Source organism: Peromyscus eremicus, chromosome 22, assembly GCF_949786415.1.
Source record: "Peromyscus eremicus chromosome 22, PerEre_H2_v1, whole genome shotgun sequence".
Taxonomy (NCBI): Eukaryota; Metazoa; Chordata; class Mammalia; order Rodentia; family Cricetidae; genus Peromyscus; species Peromyscus eremicus.
The window spans coordinates 21397453-21420960 of record NC_081437.1 but is presented as its reverse complement, the minus strand read 5'-3'; the positions used below and the strand labels follow the sequence as shown (position 1 = coordinate 21420960).

Sequence of the window (23508 nt, the reverse complement as noted above, 5' to 3'; positions counted from 1 at the left end):
GTTTCGGAGGTATATCGAAGGTGACCTTTGGGTTTTAAACCGAACATCTGGGTCAATGGTGGTGCCATTCACTGAAACGAGGAACATTATAGTTCTTGGGGTTGTCTGTAGTTGTTGAGAGGGATGGAAATCAAGACCCATTATCTTCCCAAATCTAATCCCTCAGTGGATGGCACTAACTACGTCTCTTTTTCCTTTATGGTAGTCTGGTTTCTGGAGTCACTGGACTTCCTGCTTCTCCTTGCCTCTGAGGGCCAATTCTCCATTCTGCCTAGCATCTGGAGATGGCCTGGCAATGATCTTAGTCCTCTGTCTTAGTTTGACCTCCCATTGCTGTGATAAAATACTCAACACAAACAACTCAAAGGAGAAAAGGGTTTTTTTGGGGGGCTCAAAATTCCAGGTGTGGGGCAGGCAGAGCAGTGGGAGCCCAAAGCAGCTAGTCACGTTACACACGCACGGGCAAGAGCACAAAGCAGTGAATTAAGGCATGCATACATGTGCTCAGCCAGCTCTGTGGTGATATTTTGTTTGTGCTCTAACAAATAAAGCTTTCCTGGAGATCAGAGTGCGGAGCTAGCCACTAGAGGCCAGGCGGTGGTGGCACACATCTTGAATCCCAGCACTTGGGATCTCATGCCTTTGATCCCAGTACTTGGGAGGCACATGCCTTTGATCCCAGCACTTGGGAAGAGGAAACAGGAAGTGATATGACTGGGTAGAGAGAGTCAGTAATAAAGTGGGCTAGAGACAGGAGCTCAACCCTTTTGGTCTGAGGATTCCTAGAGGTAAGAAGTCTCTTGAGTGGCTGGCTCCTTTACTGCTCTGACTTTTAGCCTGATATCTGACTCCGGGTGTTTATTACTAAGACCAATTAGAATTCGTGCTACATGGTGATCTCCTTTAGTCAGTCCAGAGCCTATAAAAATGGGCCACATTGCAGGTGTGTCTTTCCATCTTAATGACTCAACGAAGACCAGCCCTCACAGGTGCGCCTACAGGCCAACCTCATCTAGACCATTCCTCTTGAGACTCCCTTTCCTGGTGACTCCAATTATGTCAAGTTGCCAATGAAAGCTGACCGTCACATCCTCCCTTCTCCTCTCCCTGGCTCTCCTGCTGTCAGCATCAGATTCTTCTTATCCCACCAGGGCACCCATCCCTGAATGCCACACTCCAATCTTCAGTGTAAAGTGTCCTCAGAAGAACGTTTTGTGGGCTGGAGAGATGGCTCAGAGGTTAAGAGCACTGGCTACTCTCCCAAAGGTCCCGAATTCAATTCCCAGCAACCACATGGTGGCTCACAACCATCTGTAATGAGATCTGGTGCCCTCTTCTGGCCTGTAGGCAGACATGCAGGCAGAACACTGTATACATAAATAAATAAATCTTAAAAAAAAAAAAAAAAAGAACTTTTTGCTTTTTCCTAAGCCTGCTTCTTGGGTTGTATCCCTCCATTGTTCAAAGTCACCATTACTTACCAAGTCACCTAAGACGCAAAAATAGGGATTCTCATTTTTTTTTTTTTTCGAGACAGGGTTTCTCTGTGTAGCTTTGCGCCTTTTCTAGAACTCACTCTGTAGACCAGGCTGGCCTCGAACTCACAGAGATCCTCCTGGCTCTGCCTCCCGAGTGCTGGGATTAAAGGCGTGTGCCACCACCGCTCTGCGGGATTCTCATTCTTTACTGAACCTTCCCTGACACATTGTCCTCTCCATCACAGCATCTTTGATACACACACACACACACACACACACACACACACACACACACGTTCTAGTCGGAGGCCTCTCCCACTTGCTGTTGCCTGGCCGGTGACTATGCCCTGGGTTTTGTTTTCTACCTGCACATTTGCAAACTCCATGATACCCGTTGCTCTTCACATGACCTTTGGAATTAAAGTTTGTACTGTAGGAGTGATGCTAGGGACTTTTCCTTGCTTGTTGACTGTGGGGTTTATTTTAAGAGGTCCCTTCAGGTGCTGTTCAGAGGATATTGAGTTAACTCCTGTTTCCCTTAGAAGGGTCACACTGTCTCTTGGCACCGAAACCAGAGGAAAAGCAGTGAAATGTTACATAGAGCATCGGGACGGCAGTGGGACATCAGTTAAGCAAGACTTCGTGTGGAAGGAATGACCCCACATTTTTTTTTTTTTTTACAAAGCAGGAATGCCACCCAGAGGAAGGAAGAGACCACAATAATGTGACCTTGGTTCCTCTGGCAGCCGTCACACGGGGCAGGGGCAGTGAATACAGTGGAAACCGGTAGCATTTTCCTGTCCCCGTTTTCCTTAGTGGAAAATAAAGTAGCAATGCATTTTATAAACCACAGAGTCTTAGGTTGTGTGGAATGTGATCATTCTATTGCTTTCTTCTCCATCTCCAGACGGTTTGGCAGTCCTGTGATTTCAGCCCCTGTAGCTGGAGTTTTTCTCCAGTCCTGCCTGGCCCACGGTCAGGACAATTCTCTCTCACCTGCCAGTCCCACAGCTGCTCAGACCCAACCGAGTAAACACACAGAGACTTATATTGCTTACAAACTGTATGGCCGTGGCAAGCTTCTTGTTATCTAGTTCTTCTATCTTAAATTAACCCATTTCTATTCATCTATACTTTGCCACGTGGCTCGTGGCTTACCAGTATCTTACATGTTGGTACTCATGGCAGCGGCTGGCAGCGGCTCTCTTCAGTCTTCCTGTTCCCAGAATTCTCTTCTCCGATTGTCCCGCCTATACTTCCTGCCTGGCTACTGGCCAATCAGCATTTTATTTATACAGAGCGATATCCACAGCAGGCCCCTTTATCAGCTCTTGAACCTGACTGTCCTTATCTTATTTTCGTTTCGTTGAGTATTTCAGGATTTCATCTCTTGCCTGCTCTGTGATGGTGGCCTCCTAACAGGTCTCCAAGCTCCTAATCTTGCCTCCTCGCTACTCACTTCTTGCCAGAGCTAAAAAATTTATTTTGTTTTTATTTGTGTGTGTGAGAGAGAGACAGAGAGAGACAGAGAGAGACAGAGAGAGACAGAGAGAGACAGAGAGACAGAGAGAGATGGGGTGACCATGGAGGTCAAAAAAGAATGCGAAATCCCCTGAAGCTGGAGTTATAGGCAATGAGACATCTTTATTGCCTGGAGATATGTGGACTAACATGACTATTTGGCCATTTCTTAGCTTCCTGTTGCCTGTAGGTCAAAGCCCAGGCCCTTCACATTGCCCTAAAACACTGGCTTCTTTCGGCCTCATATTCTCCAACCATATCTGGCTGTTGTATCAGACCATGTTATAGACTTTAGAATGCCCCCTTGCTTCCTAGTCCTATCCTAAGAGTGAACTCTTGATCCTTTGTTGAGTCTCACACTCTTTGATTCTTTTACCCAGCCAGCACTATTCACCAGGAAGAGCTGGCTGCTCCCTCCTGTACCCTTCCCTACATTTGTAAGTGTCCCAAACCAGGGGAAAAAACTTACCAACACTTCTGATAGCCATGCAGCAGGATAGCAAATATTCTGCTGTTGGATATATAGCTACATAGCTATTGGGTCTTGGGTATATTGAGTAAATAGCTATAATGGATAGCTGTTAAAAAGATACCCATGGGGCTGGAGAGATGGCTTAGTGGCTAAGAACACTTTCCCAGTGAGGAAGGATATGGCTTCTACAATGGATAGCTGTTAAAAAGATACCCATGGGGCTGGAGAGATGGCTTAGTGGCTAAGAACACTTCCCAGTGAGGAAGGGTGTGGCTGTCCATGGCCAGTGCTGCCAATATTGCCTTGCTTGTGACTCTGGGGTAAGGTTGTGGACAGGTACCTCTGAGAGTTCTTCCAGAGAACCCAGATTCGATTCCCTGTACCTACATTGCACAGCTTATAACCACCCATAATTCCAGGCACTCCGACATCCTCTTTTGGACTCTGTGGGTACCTGCACACACATACACCTAGACACGTACACATAAATTTTAGAAAATCTTGAAAAAAAAGGGTGCATATGAAGAATATTACATAGCTTGGGAAGATGATTAATAAGGAAGAGGAAAAGGCTGTAAGCAACTTGCCCATGTATTCTGCTATCTATTAAAATGTAAATGCATAGGAAAAAAAGACCAAGAAAATATATTAAAATTTAATAGTGATTTCCTCTTGGTAATGGCATTATGGATGATGTTTATTCTTTTATGAATCTAATTTTTAACTGAGTAGGGATTGCTTTCCTAATTAGAAGTATGCCAACCTCTCCTGTTATAATTGGGAAAGTTGTATAAAGCTGTGGAGTGGATTTATTGGGCCTCTCCGTGGCTTGTTTCTTCATTTATTTTTTTCCCCCGGTGGCAGGTTTTATGGCCGGAAGATGGTGAACATCTTGATGGCAAATGCAAAGTTTGATGCATTTCTGAAACAGTCCCTCCCGTCTCATGACCTACGGAAAGTCATGGCGGCCATCAGACAGCGGGTGAGTTATTGGAACTCAAGTGGCTGACAGCCCTCATTGTAGGTGCAGGGAATGAGTTGGGGTTCCAGTGCCTATACTCAGGTCTGCCCCTATGCATCTCAATCTCCCTGGGCCCCCATTCCTTTTTGTCTTGAGAGAAGATCTCGGTCTCTGCCCAGCTACCTCCAGGACTCTAGACTGTGACTTTGGGGATGCTCCCAGGTGGAAAGGTTATCCATCTTGTTATGCTTTATACTGGAACATCAAGCCACCCCCTTTGGCTTACGTTCTGCATCTGTTTCTCAAGGGAATACAAGACCATCATGAACTTCCATCTGCCAAGGGCCGCAAGGTGTCCAAGAGTTTGGTGGTGTGTGAGAACGGATTGCCCAGTCAGGAGGGGTATGTCTGTTCTTGTGTCTCTGGGGCCCATGACCAAAGCTTCCAATGGTGTCTTACTTGCCCATGGGGTTGATTGTGGACTGGGGCATGTCTGAAACCTAGTTGGGTTTGCGTTCGTAATGATGGACTGTGGGGTACATTCCCTGTCCCACACACATCTTAGGCAGACCCAATCCTGGCTTGGCAGCATATGCCAGAGATGTTGAGTTGGGTAATCTTGGCTGAGGGGATGTGCTTCTGCGTTGGCCGGGCTCTCCGTGTAAGCTCAGCATCTCCTTGTTCTCTTAGATCAACATATCCTTTAGCCACAAGACTGGTCAGCTTGGGACTCGTTCCCAGGCAGAGCTGGACACAGGCAGACAAGAAGACCTTGCTGGAGGGCTGGAGGGTGTGTACTGGGAACAGCTGAAAATGAAGCAGGAATCCTCTGTTTGAAATATGAACCTTTCTGCCATGCCCTGTGAGGATACCAGCTGACCATAGTGGGATGCCAGGGAAAGCCCTGCCCAGCTCTTTGGTGATGTCCTGTACTCTGGTACTCTGTCTCCTGAGACTGGATCACTTCCCAGCCTTCTCCTCCTCATGCTTTCTTTCCCTGCTACGTTCTGTCTTCACGTCTCCTGAGCACCTAGAACTTGCTTGTTGATTCTACAAGATGCAGCTTGCCTCTTACCTTCTCCCAGACATTCTCTGACACTGTGGCCCCATATCCTCAGAGTAGACCGCTGTCCTTGTTCTTCATACCTCTGTCTCCCATATGTTCGTGAGATGCTTAAGGCAAAGACTGTGTATCTCATCTCTGTTCTCAGGACCCAAGCACAGCTCTTGGTTTTCAGTAGGCAAGAATGTGAGATGCAGAAACAAGTGATAGAATGGATGATTATTTGGAACCTGTTGGGTGGGACCTGGGTATAGAGAAGGGGCTCAGCGACCCTGGCTTTGAACTAAGTGTGGGAGGTAGGAATCCTATGTGGAGCCTCTCACATGCTGGCTGAACTGTCTAGGCTCTGATGGACATGCGATCCAAATCCTCTCTGTTCCTGGAGGACTGTATGAGCCTAGCTAACAAGGAGCCACGCAGAGATAGAAGTGTGATGGTCTCCAGAGTCTTGAATCTTCCCTTATTCTTAGGTTAAATATACTCTAGCTGGGCTGGTGGCCGGGCTGTGCTTCTCTGTGGTAGAACACTTGTCTAGCATGCGTGAGACCCGGGGTTCCATCCTCAGCACCCCTTCCCCCAACACTGGCACCAGTCAGTCATCTTTCCATGACACCCTCCACTTACTCTCCCTACCCCCAATTCTTTACATGTCCTTGGAAGGGAGAGGGTAAAACTCAGGAAGAGACAGCCTTGCTTGTTGCCCTTTGAGGAAAAGAGAAGCCCAGAGTTCCCAAGTACAGTGTCCTCAAGCAGTATTTAGAGGAGAGGTGGGGTTTGGATGAAGCTGTAGGAGACACCGTTTCTGCCTTACCCAGCAGTGGGACGTGGCTCGGGATGAGAGCTGTGTTCATCCCCTGGGCTCTTCCCCAGGGGTCAGGCCCTGCTTCCGCCTAGGCTTGGCTCCAACGGCCCACGGCTGATGGGACTCCGTTCCTCCATGCGGGGTGGTGTGGAGATGGCAGAGCAGTTACGGGAGATGACCAGGCTGCTGGAGGCCAAGGAGTTTCTGGCTCGGATGGAAGGTGTTGGGAAGCTTCTTGAATACTGCAAGGCCAAGCCAGAGCTCATCACTGCCAACCTCATCCAGGTGACCACCCACCCCTGTCCTCTGTGAGTTCTCCCTGTGGGTTCAATCTGGAGAGCTCTGAACTGGTTTGGAGGGGGATGTGCGGAGAGCCTGGCGCTAAGCGCTCACTTTTCAAATGGTCTTTGTAATGTCGAAGGACTAGTTAGATATGACTGTGGAGTTGAGCACATCTTTAGAATGCTCAGAGATTCCCAGCTTGGCTTCCATCCCTCTGCCAGAGAGGGTGCCGTAGTCAAGATCTTGGGCCACATCCAGTTAGTTATTTGTATAATATTTGGTATCAGAACCTGTGGTTGAACAGTGGCTGGGTCTTGAATGATGGACAGGCTGGGTAACAGGCTGAACACACTTGGAGTGATGCTGACAGGCAGGTGGGAACCCAGGCTGAGTCAGATTCCTCACTAGCTATGATCTGAAGAGACTCATTAACCTCTGTGAGCCTTCGTTGTTAATGGGAAAGTGGTTAGTTATAACAGCAACATGGGTTGCTAAGGTCATCAGTGTGAAACGGTGAATAGGGCTTACCCCGATGCTCTGGATGTTTGATGTGTGAAGAATGCTCAGTACACATCTGTCCCTCCTTTTTGGCCTGTTCCCCTTCCGAGGAGATGAGCTCTTCTTCATTGAAAATGTGCTAGTACAGGTCAGGGGACCCCTTTCAGGGATGCAGGAGGAATCCCAGTCAACTCCTGCCAAGCCCGAGTGCCCACGAACTCTTTGATTTCTCCCTCAATAGGTCTTTGATACTTTTACCCCAAGGCTTCAGGATTCCAACAAGAAAGTGAACCAGTGGGCACTGGAATCCCTCGCTCAGATGCTTCCCATCCTGAAAGAGAGCATCCATCCCATACTGCTCTCCCTCATCATTGCAGTGGCTGACAACCTCAACTCTAAGAACTCTGGGATTTCCACTGCTGCCTCTGCTGTGCTGGATGCCATGATGGACAGCCTGGGTGAGCATCCCACTGTGGTCCCTGTGGGGCTGTGGGAGGCACCGGCACCGAAGCCACCACACGCATCTTCTTGTGTGTAGGGTCAGCTGAGTTGCAGACAACTCTGGTTGGTTTGTCTGAGGCTGTACAGAGCAGGTGTTGACATTGTAGGGCCCCCAAGTTCCTGGCTGGAGGCTTTTTCCATGTTCTGTCTATGTCTTAGTCACTGTTCTATTGCTGTGAAGAGACACCATGACCACAGCAACTCTTATAAAAGAAAGTAATATAGGCTGGCTGTTCCAGAGGTTTGGTACATTATCACCTTGGTGGGAAGCATGGTGGTACATAGGCAGACATGATGCTGAGGAGGTGGATGAGGCTTCTACATCTGGGTCCTCAGGAAGCAGGAAGATAGAGACACTGGGACTGGCTTGAACTTTTGAAACTCCAAAGCCTTCCCCCAGTCACACACTTCCTCCAACAAGGCCACACCTACTCCAACAAGGCCACGCCTCCTAATCCCTCTCAAGTAGTACCACTCCCTAATGACCAAGCATTCAGATGTATGAGTCTATGGGGCCATTCTTATTCAAACCACCACAGTCTACTAGGCACTGTATGGTCAGGAATGGAGATGATGAGAGAGGATTTGGTCTAGCCTCCCTGAGTTGGTCACATGAGGAAAATGACTTCTCAGGGCCACATAGGGCACCACAGTGGTGAGTGAGGAGTGCTTGGCAAGGTCTGTCTGTGCCAGGGGTTGGTGATGGACTGTAAGAGAGGAGCAGAGGACGGAGGAAGAAAGGAAGGTACAGTGGGCAGTCATCACGAGAGGCAAGAGCATGTCAAATCCTATGAACTTTGCAGCATCACAACTCAGTTCTCCAATGTCGGGTGGACTCTGGTGCATCTCCATTTCCTTTCCTGGCTAGAAGGTGATATTTAGTATATCCCTAGAGGGAAGGGCACGTTTGAAACTTAAGGCATACTGAGAAAGAAGTACCTTAGTAGGCTTCTGTCTGGGCTCGTGTGAAGGAACGTGGGTCTGAAGATTGCCTTTGCTGTATATCGGATGGGGACAAGGTGGCACCTGGCCTCCGCATTCACAGAACGTCTTGGGCGAGACATCCCTGGCACACTCTCCTCTCCTCCTTCCCATGCCTTGGCCAGAGCCCAGTTCCTGGGCCCGGGACAGCAGGCTGTGTCCTTGGCTAGCGCCACCAACCAGGAGGAGTTTCAGTTACAAATCACAGGCTTGGTCAAGCCCTCCTCCCTCTCCTGAGTTCATAAATATTGTCCATTTCCACATTTCATCGCGGAGGAAATTTATGATTTGCTGAGTTTGTGTGCTACAGAACAAACAATACAAATCGAGCCCTAAATTACAGCTTGTTCCCTGAGCTGCTCTGGGTGAGTGAGATTGCTGTTGCCAATAATCAAGGCTCTTGGTAAATCACCGCGGGCCCTGGATTTATTGGGAAAACCTACACAAAGCAGAATGGGCTTTAGGTATTGGAGGAGGATGATCACTCATGTCTGGGGAGTGGACTCTTTTAACTCTTCCTCTGCCAAGGGCTTCAGCCTGCCCTTTGCCACTGGGCCAACCTTCCCCAGCATGGAAGAGCCTGGCACTCTGGACAACAGAATTTAGCGTCTCCCATAGTTCTAAGAGTCAGATTCCCTCTACCCAAGGATCTGCTGTACTCACCTAGGATGAGTACCCTGGAAAGCGGTAGACCTGGGAGTGGCCTGTGTATTAGTCTGCTTTCTGCTACTACAACAAAGGCTGGGAAATATATATATATATATACATATATATATATGTATATATATATATATATGTATATATAAAGAAATTTAAGATATGGTTCTGGAAGTCCAAGAGCATGGCACCTGATTCTGATCAGCTTTATTGTAGACCTCACAGTGAATGGCATCACAATGGTGGATGATGTCACAGTGATGGATCATGTCACAATGGTAGACAATGTCACAATGGTGGATGACATCACACTGGTGGATGATGTCACAATGGTGGATGACGTCACAATGGTGGATGACGTCACACTGGTGGATGATGTCACAATGGTAGATGACATCACAATGGTGGATGGTGTCCCAATGGTGGGAGTTGCTGTGGAGGAGATTAGAAGGTCAGACAGGAAGATAGACACCAGGAAGGAAGGTGGCAGTTTTCAGTAAATAAATTGTTTTTGGTTTGAGTGCACAATTTCAGATCCCAGAACGCACTTCAAGTGGGACATGGAAGCCTGAATGCCCGTAATGTCTGTGCTCCTGTGGAGAAATGGGAGGCAGAGAGAGGGAGAATCTTGGGAAGCTCAGTTACTCTGGTGAATGTAGCGGTTAAACACAGGTCTCAAATAAAGTGGAAGGCAGGGAGTGACATCTGAGGTTGCCTCTGACACACACACACACACACACACACACACGTACACACACACACATACACACACACATACGTACACACACATGTACACATACACACACGTACACACACGTACACACACACACACACACACACACACACACACACACACACACACACACGGGGGTTATTTGTTTTTTAAAGAAAATACGTGGGAACTGATTCACTTCTCAAGGCCTATCTTAATCCCCTCCAAGGGCAGTGCTCCTCATGACCTCATTACTTTCTGCTATCCTCTACTTCCTGAAAGCCTCATCACTTGGCAACATTTCCACGCTGGAGACCAGGCTCCTAACACAGAAACCCGTGGGGACCAGCACATTGCAAGCAGGGGTTTAGCTATGTGGTTCTCCCTGTTGGGACAAAGTCCTCTTGGATACAGCTGAAAACGGTTCTTCTGGTCCTCCAGGCAGAGACTCTGGTGCAGGGAGCATGATGCCAGTGTGTGTGTGTGTGTGTGGGGGGGGCGTCTTCTCTACTCCTTAGGTTGGCGCTGAGGTATGAGATGGAATAGTGCTGGCCTCCAAGGTCCGAGGGAACCCAATAAATCCCTGGCGAAGTCTCCCGTGGAGCCTACATGGTGCAGCATGCTATCTTGGCTCTGGGTGTGGTGGTGTTTGAGCAGGCGTGGGAATGAGTTCTCTGGGCCAGCTGGGTTTGCTGTGTCGCGGGCCTTCTCAGTCCCACTAGCAACGCGGATTCTGAAGGTGTTTTTGACTATGAAGCGGCAAGCTTACGGATTTCGGTTAGCGACATGGAGAATTGAATCGCCCCCAGTGAGTAGCAAGGGAGAATCATGTTGTCCCCACAAATAGTTTTCATCTGCTTAGATTGAGCTGAACGTAGCTCGGCGGAGATGCGAGTCAATGTCCCACTGCCCAGAGCTTTGGGTGGTCACTGCAGAGCCTGGAGCAGTGGGGACAGAAAATGAATATAGTCTTCCCAAACTACCCTGCTAAGCCTGGTAATTCTAGTGGTCCTTTGGACCCTTCTTACAGAGGTGCTTTCTCCACAGCCTGCCTCTCCATGGCCCTCCCGGGAGGTTTTGGGCACCAGGCTGGAGGTGGGCTGTAAAATGCTGGGCAGTTCTTAAACGGGGAAGGCCAGAGTGACTGCGCAGCATGCTCCAGTCTGTTTCTTGCTGATTGCGGGGCGGGAGGATCAAGAAGAATGCCAAGTGAGACCGCTGTCCTCTGGCGACAAGTCCAGATGGCACAGCTGAACGGGGTGGGGGTGGGGGTGGGGGTGGGGGTGGGGCTGGCTTTCCTAGGACGCCGCCGAAGATGCTGCTTGATTGTGAAATTCATTGACAGCGTGGTCTCGTCAGCCCCAATCGTGTCTTCTTCCTTGGTTTTCCCTGAGGGTTAGTGGCTTGGATGTGACGTTGGCCGACATAACAGGTGCTAGTTTCCGCGGCTGTCCCCTGCGGCTGCGGTGGACAGGAAGGAGTCTGGGCAGCTTGCAACCTGGCCTCTGCCGTTCATCACCCACTTTCTGCTTTGGGATTTCTCTGCACCTGAGACCCAGTGCCGTTTTCCCTACTAGACACCGAGACCTGATTTCAGGGGAGCGTTTCTGAGGATTAAGGAAGTGCTGGAGCAGACTGGTTGGCCCCGTTGGGCTCTGTTACCGTTGGGTTAGGTGGAGAAGGTATTTGCCTGATGAAAACCTCAGGCTGCAGACAGCTCGGCCTTCCCCAGGTGACCTTGACGTTCCGGTGTCTCATAGCCAAGAGGAGCTCTCAATTTAGCTCTGCCTCTGGCCAGTGCTGGAGAGACCTGATAAGCTTGGGGTGGGGGTAGGCTTGGATCTAGTTTTGTTGTTTGCTCTCTGACTTTAAATGTCTGTAAATCATACGACTGGCGTCACGTTGTCAACGGGCTTAGACTCTGCATCCAGATGCCTCTCCAACATATCAAACCCTCAAAAAAGCCCATAGGTGTCCAAGTTCATCCAGTGAAAAGCCACAAGTGAATCCAGTTTTGATGTGGACTCTGTCCTTTAGTTCTATTCAGGACAGACAGACATTCATGGTCCATACCTGTAATATCAGCATTTTTGGAGGTGGAGATAGGAGGATTAACATGAGTTAGGGCCAATCTGAATTGTATGTGAGCCCCTGTCTAAAAAATTCAAAGAGAAAACAAATAAACAGCAACCAGTTTTCAATGCTACTTTATAGCCTTACTAGTTACTTAACATGAAATCTCATTCTTTTCTATAAAAATCATGCTTGTTGGGCTGGGCAGTGGTGGCTCATGGGTTTAACCCTAGCACTCGGGAGGCTGAGGAAGGAGGATCTGGTTCAAGGCCAGCCTGGTCTACAGAGTGAGTTCCAGAACAGCCAGGGCTACACAGAGCAACCCTGTCTCAAAAAGACCAAAAAGAAAAAAAATCACGCTTTTAATTATTGGGAAATAGAAAAATCTGAAGCATTTGAAAGGACTATAATCCACTTATGACAAGTACCAACTCATAAAAGTGTGTGTGTGTGTCTGTCTGTCTGTCTGTCTGTGTCTATGTGTAGTTTTTTGGGAGCTTTCTACCTCATTTTTTGAGATTGACTCTCTCACTGTGACCTGGAATAACTGCATAGTAAGCCCCCAGGGACTCACCTGTTTCCAACTCCTCAGTGCTGAGATTCTAAGAACACACTGTTATCCCAGTCGTGTGTGTGTGTGTGTGTGTGTGTGTGTGTGTGTGTGTGTGTGTGTGTTCTGGGCATAGAACTCAGGTCAACAAGCTTGTGTGCCGAGTCCTTTACTGACGGAACCATCTCCCTATAGAGGAATTTTAAAAGGAAAGTGTGAAAACCATGGCAATGTGCACAGTGGCTTGATGACCAACTGGGAACAGTCATCACCGTTCACTAACTGAAGATACACGACCGTCCTCCGCGCGGCCCAAACTGGGTGTGGTCATCCAACAATAGAGGAGGAGGGGGAACTGACCCACCTGCAGAGGTGTGTGTATGTACTCCAGGGCAGCCCGTGGCTCCAGTGTGCTATCATATGTAAACGCTCATGCTCTGATTTGGTTAAACAGGCTGCAAATTCAAATGTATAATATCACAATTACGTACACGGATATGCACAGGAAGGGGGAGGCAGAAACAGGTAGATCTCTGAGAGCCGCACAGTAAGAGTCAAAAAAATAAAAAGAAAGGAAGAAAGCTAAAGTGAAGGATGCCCAATGTTAATAACAGTTCTTCTTTTCTTTTCCTTTTTTTAAAGAAATGACAAATACAGTTCTGTGGCTTTCAAGTAGTCTGAGGGTAACGTGGCCTGGTGGCCTCAGGGCTTCACTAAGTGGGACAACTGTGATAATGCTGGGAGTCCCTCTGTCCCTTTGTAGAGAAGGGAGCCTCAGGAGGACAGACTGACCAGCCAGGCCTGTTTTCTTCTCATGCATGACATTTTACGTGCTTTCACTGCATACCAAGTCTAGACCTCCTTGTGAGGCAAAAACAATCCTCTGGAAATGTGGGCCTAGCTAATGGAGTATTGATGTTAGCCTTTCAAATGTTAAATTCATCATCATCATCCCCACCACCACCATTATCTTTTTTTTTTTTTTTTTTTTTAATGATGCTGGGAACTGAACTCAGAGCCCTTGCGAATGCTAGGCAAGCATTCTATTGCTGAGTTACCTCAAGCCAGCTCAAGGTTCTGGCCTCTTGTTTGATTTTTACATTGTAAGAATTTTAGGGCAATAATAAAACTCATTAGAACAGCAGATACATTATTAATTGTATAATATGGGTGTAACCATATTATACTCATCTAAATCAACTCATCTAACCAAATGACTAATCAATCATCAAATCAACTCATCTAAACCTTACAGCAACTCAGAAAGGAACTAGGATTTGCCCCATTTTGTAGATGGGTAAGTTGAGGCATAGAGGGAGTGAGTGGCTCATATAGTGTTACATAGTAAAATATGAAAGAGACAGGATTTAAGCTCAGGCAACTTGAACCCAGAATCTGTACCCCTTTATCTTGCTCCCTTGTTTCATTAACCCCAAGTGTGACCCAAGAAGGCCAGTCTTACAGAGGTGACCAGAACAAGACAAGGCCAAGTGCCCGAGTAAAGTGCTCTGACATTCATAAACAAGCCTGGAAAAACTGTGCCCTGACTCTACAAACATTTACCAGGCAGATGTACTTAGCCAGCATTTACCAAGCACTTGTACTCAGCCAGCATTTGCCAAGCACTTGTACTCAGCCAGCATTTGCCAAGCTCCTGTATGCTGCAAGCATTTATGGAGTACCCTGTGCCCCTGCTGGCTGCCATAGCAGCATTGCCTGGTTGATTGGCTGGTGGTTCATTTCCAAGAACTCCCTGGGAGCACTTCTTTCTGGCTCTGGAGCACTGTGCCAAGGCTCAGAAGCTGGACTGAGCCCTGTGAGGAGGGCTAAGGAGGGAGAAACTTTGCTTTTACTGTGCTACATTGGACCAAGCAGTTATTAAACCCAGGCCCCTGACTTCGGGTGCTTGGCTCTGAGGTCTCCCCCCAACCATCTTAAAGCTGAAATCCCTCTGCGGTCGTGGTGAGTGATAGGGACCTTTGAGAGCGACTTAGGTCAAGGGTTCTGCCCATGAGGGCAGATGAACGCATTGCCGCAGGGATGGCTGAATATCACAGGGTGGGATCCTGATGTAAAGGGTGACTTGGCGTCTTTCTATCTTTCTCACACACAGGCATGCATTTCTGCCTTCCACCATAGACTAATGCAACACTCATGCCCTCACCAGAGGCCAGTACCTGTTCTAGGACTTTCCAGCCTCCCGACCCCGAGCCAAATAAAATTTCATTGTTTGTAAATGGCTCATTCTAGTTTTTAAAATCACAGAAGCAGAAAATTGACTCAGACACCAGGACTCACTTGCTGGGTGGCTGTACCTGCCCTGCCCTCCTGACAGGCGTGGGCAAGCCCCGTAGCCATCGCCCTGAAAAGGGCATTGCACTCCTTGCCTTACTTTCCATTAAGTTATTCCATGATTGTTGTGGTTGCAAAACGCTGGGAGCTGGGCATGCTGGGAGCTGGGCATGCTGGGAGCCGGGCACGCTGGGAGCTGGGCACGCTGGGAGCCGGGCACGCTGGGAGCCGGGCACGCTGGGAGCTGGGCACGCCAGTGCCTCCAGGTTCGTGGCAGGAGCAGTGGGGAGGTAGCAGAGCATTGTGCTCCTGTGCCTTCCATGGACAGACCTAGGGGTGTTGATCAACCTTCACTCAGGCTCTTATTACAGGAGTGCAATTTCCCACCCTGGGTGAGATTCATGTTCAAATCACAGAAATCTCCTGGAGGAGAGGGAGACTCGTTTTTACTAGTTCTGGGCTCCATGTCCATCACGTAAAGGGCACCAGGAAGTGCTCACTGTGGGACTAAGTGACAACCTGACATGGAGTATCCTAATGACCAGAGTGTGTGTTCAGGCCTTAATAAAAGCCTTGACTTTTGAATGCTATCCCCATCCCTTTAACGACCTTGCTGTGACCGGCGGTTAGTGCCTCCATTCACCGCAAAGCTATAAATACATTCAAATATCCATGTAGCCATCCTCCTTCGTCTATTGCGAGCATCACTGTTTGTGTGTCTGTCTTCTGTCTGCCAGTCATCCATCTACCTTTTTTTTTCTTTTATCTCAAACCTCAGTTTAGGGCAATTTGGAAAATCAGACAATATGAATCAGACATAAGAGAATAAATGGCAGACTGTTTGGAGTCAATCTAACTGCTTTAGACTTCCTACTCTCCCCTAATATCCTGCTCATTTGCTTTTTCAAAAACTGGTCCTATGCTGGGATGATACATGTAAGTGGAAGGACCTGATCCAGTCCCCAGATCAAGCCAGATGCCCAAGTCTATCATCTCAGCCAGACTTATTATCACAAGTTCCAGAAGCTTGTGAGATCCCTAGCTTGATGTACAGCAGTGGAGAGTGAGAGACCCTGTCTCAAATAAGGTGGAAAGTGAGGGCCAGTATCTGAGGTTATCCTCCAATCTCCGTGTGTGTGTGTGTGTGTGTGTGTGTGTGTGTGTGTGTGTGTGTGTGTGTGTGTGTGTACCCTGATCTGGAAGAATTAATTCAGCTCCCCGTAGAGCCCTTTCCTCATGAGAGCATGTGGACACCTAGCACCGTGAGTGCCTGGTGTGTTGGCGTAGCTGGCAAGGTCTTGGTCGCTGACATCTCCATCTCTTTCAGACCACCTTTGCCTCCTTCAAGCCTTCGCCGGACGTGTGCGTTTCCTGAGTGGTCCTGCGGTGTTGGCTGTCACAGAACGCCTCTCAGGTGAGCACCCGTGACCCCACCCAGCCCAGACAGCCTGTCCATCACTGTTCTCTACTGGAATGTATAGTTTTTTTTTAGATTTCAAAGACCATTTAAAAAATTTTATAGTCTGCTTTTTCCATGGCACTCTCCACATTACCAGAAAACAATCTTTGTTTTTGGTAAAAGCGAGGTACGTAACCAAATAGTTTCTAAGAATGTATTTCTTCCTCTATACAGACCTGGGTCCCACTGAGTACCTTTTTAGAAAATGTGTGTGTGTGTGTGTGTGTGTGTGTGTGTGTGTGTGTGTGCCTGTGTGCATGTGCAGGTGTAGGCACATGTATATAGAGGCCAAAGGACTTCTTTGGCTTCCTTTCCTTAGGCAGTATACACTTAGGTTTTTTTTTTTTTTTTAAGACAGGGTCTCTCATTGGCCAGGAACTTGTTAAGTAGGCTAGAGTGGCTGGAGTTTACTCTCCAGTGATGGGTACAAAGCACAAGCCACCACACCTGTTCATCTGTCTGTCTGTCTGTCTGTCTTAGGGTTTTCTATTGCTGTGAAGAGACACCATGACAATAGCAACTCTGATAAAGGAAACATTCAATTGGGGTGGCTCTCTTACAGAGGTTCTGTCCATTATCATGGCAGGGAACGTAACGACATGGTACTGGTGACATCTTGGCTTGCAGGCAATAGGGAGTTATCTGACATGCTTGGCGGTATCCTGAGCATAGGAAACCCCAAAGCCCGCCCCCACGGTGACACACTTCCTCCAAAAAGGCCACACCCACTCCAGCAAAGCCACACCTCCTAATAGTGCCGCTCCCTATGAGATTATGGGGGCCAATTACACTCAAGCTATCTCTCTCTCTCTATGTCTGGTGTGTTAGTTACTTTTCTGTTAGTGTGGTAAAACACCACGACCAAAAGCAATGCATGGAAGACAGAGTTTATTTTGGCTTATAGTTCTAGAGGGATACGAGTCCATCACGGCAGGGAAGGCGTGGTGGGAGGCAGCCGGAGCAGGAAGCTGAGAGATCATATATTCAGATGTAGACATGAGGCAGAGAGAGTAAACTGGAGGCAAGGTGAGGCCAGGAACTCTCGAAGCCTGTCTCTCAGTGTTGTGCTTCCTCTAGGAAGGCCACACCATATCTCTAAACAGCATCACCAACTGGGGACCACTGAGTGTTCAGTATCTGAGCCTAGGAGAGGCATTTCTCACAGAAACCACCATATGTGGGTTCTGGGGTAGAATTCGGGGTGTAAGGCAAGTGCTTGGCTGACTGAGCTATCACCAGACGTAGACTCCTTTGGTTTGTTTGTTTGTTTTGGAAACAGACGCTCTCTATGTAGCCCAGGCTGGCCTCATATGTAAAGTTCTCCTGCTTCAGTCTCCTTACTGTTGAGATTACAGATGTGTTTCCCTACATCTGGCTTCCACTGATGAGTCAGGAAGGAATGGCTTTTTCAGGTAGGCACTGCCTAGCCCATGATTCAGTAGCTGACAATTGTCACGAAAATAAAAAGAAAAAAAAAATGCCGCTTCTTTGGCCAGACAAAGGCTGTCAGGAGCCATCCTCTTCCTCCACCGGGTCATTTCCATACCATCTTAGCACCTCACATTACCTCCTCTGTCCCTTTTTTCCCCATGCTCTTGGGAGTGCACCCCATAGTGAGTCACCAGGGTGCTGCCTCCCCCAATGTCCCCGAGTCTTGGATGCTCAGGAGGTGCTTGGTTGTCACAGGCAGCATCGTTAAGGACTTGGGTGCTACCTCTGAATTCTGACTTCCCTGTCCCGTCCCTTGCCCCAGACCTTGTCTCTGTGTCCTGGTTTAGTATTCCCTATGCCCCCGGAGGAGTGACTCTTTACCTCCCATTCAGGTGCCAGGCCTCCTGGAAAGATGTGGCCTGAGGGCTGGGAGCATCCGTGGCTTTGGTGTGGGGTTTGGACGCCTTGGGGGTGAGGATGGGGGGTGTGGAAGTAAGATCACCCAGGAGACCAGACACAACCCTTTCCCGTTGCCCACAATCAGTGTTTTGCAGACTACGGCTACAGCTCAGTGGTAGAGCGCTTGACCATAATGTACAAGGTCCTAGATTCCGTCCCTGGACACGGTGATACAAGCCTGTAATCCCTGTGCTTGGGATGCAGAAGCAGGAGGATCAAACATTCAAGGGCATCCTTGGTTATGTAGGGACTTTGAGACCAGCCCAAGGTCAGAAAAGACCCTGCCAAAACAACCAAAAACAAGACAAAAAACCAAAACAAACACACAAACACCTGTAGGTAACTTAGAGAGCTGAGGTGGATGAGGAGTCTCACCATAGATTATCCACTTACTGTTAATATTCCCCATTTCTTTTCAAGAGACCTCCGAAGCAAGTTTCTCCCAAGCTCTTCTGCTAACTAGGTGTTAGCTAGAAACGCCTCCAACACAGGCATGGACCAGAACAACACAGTTGACTAGGAGTCAATCTCTTGTAATTACTTCAGCTGTCTTTTAGGCTCAAGTTTAATGGGGTTGCTTCTTCACCATGGTTCCCGGAGGGCTTCTGTCCCTCTGCTAACTTGAGAGACTGACCTGACCAGTTGAGTGACTACCATGTATGTCCCTTGCCTGGGGACCGTGGCTCTGGGGCAGCTGAGATGTGGGCAGGGGAGGGAGTGTGGCCTGGGCAGCTGAGGTGGGCAGGCTGCTGTTCTTTGGAGGTCAAGAGAGTGAGTAGCTCATTGCCCAGAGGGTCAGAGTCCAGGAGGGTCTGTAGACAAGCCATGGCAGGAGAGAAGAAGGATCTGATAGGGCAAGGGCTGGTGACCCCATTGGTGGAGGCCGATGTCTTGTTTCTGAACTGGGTTCGAGTTAGGGTTAGGAGTTAAGGTCGGGGTTGGGGATGGTTCTTGGGATTTCTCTCCTTTTCCTTTTTATTGGTTTGCCCCCATTTTTTTTTTTTTTATTGTTTTAAGATACACGTAACTTGAACTTTACCGCTCCATTTAAGGAGGTTCTTTGGGTATTGACTGCATTCATAGTGTTATCCAACCACCACTACCACCCACCTCTTTTCATCTTGTGAAACTGAAAACTCTCACCCTATCAAACAGTAACTCCCTGTGCCCCTCAGCCCCTGCAGCCACCATGCTGCTTCCTGTCTCTGTGAGACTGACTTCCGAGGCACTTCATGTAAGTGGACTCCTACACAGTTTATCTTCGGGAGACTGGCTTATTTCACTTAGCATCATGTCTTCAAGGTTCACCTATGTTGTAGCAGGCATTAGAATTTGTGTGTGTGTGTGTGTGTGTGTGTGTGTGTGTGTGTGGTGTTCGTTCCTGAGTGTATGCCTGTGTATCAGATGTGAGCAGGAGCCCTGGGAGATCAGTAGAGGCATTGGATCCCCTAGAACTGGAGTTACAGGTGGTTGCAAGTTGCCATGTGGGTGCTGGGATCTGAACCTGGGTCCTCTGTAAGAGCAATAAGTGCTCTACACCACTGAGCCAGCTTTCCGGTCTCCTCCACCTTATTTTTTGAGACAGAGTCTCTCAGTGAATCTGGATCTCATCAGTTTGGCTAGACTAGCTGACCAGACAGCCAAGAGATTCTCTTGTCTTTATTTCCCTGTTGCTGGGATTATGAGCTATGCCTGGCTTTAAAAAAATGTTATTATCTGGCTTTTTTAAAAAATGTGAATTCTGAGGGAGTGAACTCAGGCTTGCATGCTTTCAGCAAATACTTTACTATCATTTTCTTAGCCCCCAAATTTTCTTTTGAAGGAAGAAAGATAGACTACTGTATGCACATCCCAGACTGTGTTCACCCTCCACCTGATGATGGACACTGGGACACTCCTAGCTTTGGGCCCCTGTGACAGTAATGCCACCACAAACACAGAATGCACATGTACGGTTTTCATGGCCTCACTTTGGTTGTGTGGTTGAGAGATCCCACAGAGACTCAGGAAACATTTTGGCTATTGAATATATGTAGATGCTTCTCTCCTACCTCCCCTGCCTCCCTTCCTCAGGGCTACTTGGTGACTGCTCCCCAACACAGCCTCCTCAAAGCCCAGAGAATACAGCATCCAGCCTGTTCCAGCCAGTTCCCTTTCTTCATGGAACCTCTCCAAGGCTCTTTGTATTGGAGCCTCTCTCAGAGACACGTACATGGCTGCAGGGTGCAGACCTGCCTTCCCAGTCATCACTTTGACACCTGAGAGAACTGTGACCATTGGTGTTCCCAGGGGACCCCTCTCCCCACCACCAAGATGGGATGCAAGAACCTTGGGGTAGTCATAGCCAAAATTTACACTCCATGGAAATGCTGTGGAGAGTATCAGTCGGACCTGAGGAGGATATTCAGGTCATCTGGTTTCCCTGAGGGGACATCCAGGTTATCTGGTTCTCCACTGACTCAGAAATCAAAGGAACACCCTTGGGTTTGGGCGATGTTAAGCCCCTGAGAGAAGGACAAACTGGGCATTTTAAAGCTCTAGACTAGCCTCTGGGACATGGGACTCCCTGAGGTTTGGAGGACAGTGTGGGTGCAAGCTTTTGGAGCCAAGGCAAAGTGGCCTCTGTCTTCAGCAAGGTCTTGATGGAGGAGAAGTCCCTTGGCCTGAATCTTGCTTTCCTTCTCTGAACAATGGGTTCACATCCACCCTTTTAGCAGGAAATGGAGTCTTAAAGTTCTAAGTCTTGGGTTGGAGTGATTTTTCAGATATGGCTAGGCCCACATGGTCTTCTAGAACCTTCTAGTTTCTTGGTCCCATAAATCAAATAATCACTGTTCTTAGACTTATTACCTTCACCAGCACTTGACTGGGATGCCAGGCAGAGTGGGCTGTGCACATACACACACCAGTAAGATATATATATATATATATATATATATATATATATATATATATATATATATATATAATTAGCACTAATGTACTTAGGATAATAAGAGTCACAATAGTCACAGCCTCAGGCCAGGGCAACCTCTCCACGCAGGCCTGGGGAGGCTTTGATATTGGCTGCAGCCTTGGTACCTACTTTGCTGATAGAGAGCTTGCTGCAGGTTCATGTGGGTGATGAGTATTCTTGGGTTGAGAAGGTTGGGTCCTGAGACAACCAGGTTCAGGGGATTCTTCACCAGGATGGAGGGTCTATCTGGAGCCCGATGGCTTTCACACACATTCATCCTCACAGAGTGTTGCTTGATCGTGACGTTAGATGTCCAGATGCTGGGGAGGCCCTGTGGGTCTTGTTCCTTGCTAGCTGTTTGATAGGCTAGACTGCTTCTTTGGAGACACTCAACTTTTCTCCCTGTGACTGGAGTTGCTAGAGTTGGAGTCCGGACCCCGGCAGCCCTAACAAGCTGGTTTCAGCTACCCATCCTCAACAAGCCATCTAAAGAACAAGTAATAGGGGAAAGCAGAGAACGGAGATTTATTCAAGGTAGTCACAGTGGGAGGAGCAACAAAGAGCTCCTGCAGCCTCCCTCAGTCCGTCTGAGGGGTCCTGACTGAGGTTTCGGTTGGAATAGAAGCATACATAGTCACGTTGTCCCAGGCCAGATGTAGCCATGTCCATCCTTACCATCTCCAGTCTTTTTTTTTTTTTTTTTTTTGGTTTTTCGAGACAGGGTTTCTCTGTGTAGCTTTGCGCCTTTCCTGGAACTCACTCTGTAGCCCAGGCTGGCCTCGAACTCACAGAGATCCGCCTGGCTGTGCCTCCCGAGTGCTGGGATTAAAGGCGTGTGCCACCACTGCCTGGCCCGTCTCCAGTCTCCCTGCAAGGTGATCTGACAAGGACCAGGAAGACAAATCCGTTTCCTTCTCTCAGGGAGAAATTTTCCTTCCTCGGGGAAATTCCTCCTAGGGACCGTTGTCTCCGTAGCTGGATATTCAAAGAGAGGGGTACAGGTCTGTCTCGAGAATAACTTCATTCCTACCAGGTCCCATTGCTAGTGTAGCATTTCTCTGTGTTGGTATGACTTTCACAGGTGGAAATATGGATTTATGCAATGCTAATATTGGCTACTGTCTGTCACATGCTTACTTGACATTTGTGTATGATGGGGTCTCTAACAGTCTCGAGAATCTGGCTTAGGTTTGCGATTCTTACTCTACAAGTGTAAAAGAGCTCAGAGAGGTATCTTTCTCAAGTTCACACACCTGGAAGATGGTAGAGGTGGGATCGCAACCCACCTCATCTCCCTCACTGGGGCAGAGGGAACACATTACGATCGTCATGGACCTGCCTCATTTGCATTGGCTTTGTGGTCCTTTCTTTCATAAAAAAATAAAATTAGATTTTATGACTGTTATGAATACAAACCAATATTTCTCTTCTGATGTTAAAATAAATTGAAACATTTTAATGGGCCCCTGAATGTCATGAGGCTTGTGCACAGGGCCTAGGTGGGAAATACGCCCGGCTGGGGTGCCTGCCCTCCGGAGCACAGAATTGGTGATAGAGTGTGCAACTCAAATAACCCTCCCTCCTTTCTTTGTGACAGTGTTGGTGGCCTCAGTGTACCCCCGAAAGCCTCAGGCTGTGGAGCGGCATGTCCTTCCCGTCCTCTGGTACTTCCTGAACAAAATGACTGGCAATGGCGTGCTGCCTGGGCGTGGTGGGAACGCCCGCACGGTGGTGTGCAGGCTGGCCGGAAGCCTCCAGGACCAAATGGGGTCCCGCCTGCAGGACTTCGCCGCCAATCAGCCCCAGCATGTCCTCAAGACACTCCAGGGACTTTTAGACTCTGAATCTCTGGGGGGCAATGACAAGGTCACCAGTGGAGAAATGCTCCCCGACAGCAAGATGACTGGGACCAGCTGCCCCCAGCCGCCGGATTAAAGATGGGCCTGAAATGGGAAATTATTATTTTTTACCTTATTTTATTTTTTATGATGCAGTCACCTCACGGCCTACTCTCCCCATTAGAGTCCCCGATGTATATAGTCTATTTTGAAGTAGAAATAAAAGAATTGCTTATTTTTCTAAGGTTTTTTTTTAACCTTACGCTTTTTTTAACCATAGACAGAGAATTTTCCATCAGACCAGTTTACGAAACACAACCACAGACCTAGTTTTAGATAGGATAGTGACAAGTATCTGGGCAAGAAAGGGACGCATAGACCCCCATATTGCAGGAATACAGCCCAGCCCCCACATGTGAGCAGCTGGAAGCCTCGTGCATCTCAGCACCGCCCCCCCCCCCCCCCCCCGCGTTGTTCCCTCAGATATGGTCTGTTTATCATCGACTTGATTAGAAGTCATTG

General features: G+C 48.3%; 1 protein-coding gene across 1 annotated transcript in view; it reads left to right on the top strand.

Moving 5' to 3' along the window:
* The window catches only part of Togaram2 (TOG array regulator of axonemal microtubules 2), a 49509-nt gene extending 26363 nt beyond the window's left edge, over nt 1-23146 (top strand). The window contains exons 13-18 of the mRNA XM_059248179.1: nt 4336-4453; nt 4740-4834; nt 6390-6582; nt 7319-7535; nt 16171-16257; nt 22746-23146. Of these exons, the coding sequence (XP_059104162.1) occupies nt 4336-4453; nt 4740-4834; nt 6390-6582; nt 7319-7535; nt 16171-16257; nt 22746-23083 (1048 nt within the window). The 3' untranslated portion in view covers nt 23084-23146. The remainder of the gene's footprint in view (nt 1-4335; nt 4454-4739; nt 4835-6389; nt 6583-7318; nt 7536-16170; nt 16258-22745) is intronic.
* Nucleotides 23147-23508: the final 362 nt, after the last annotated feature.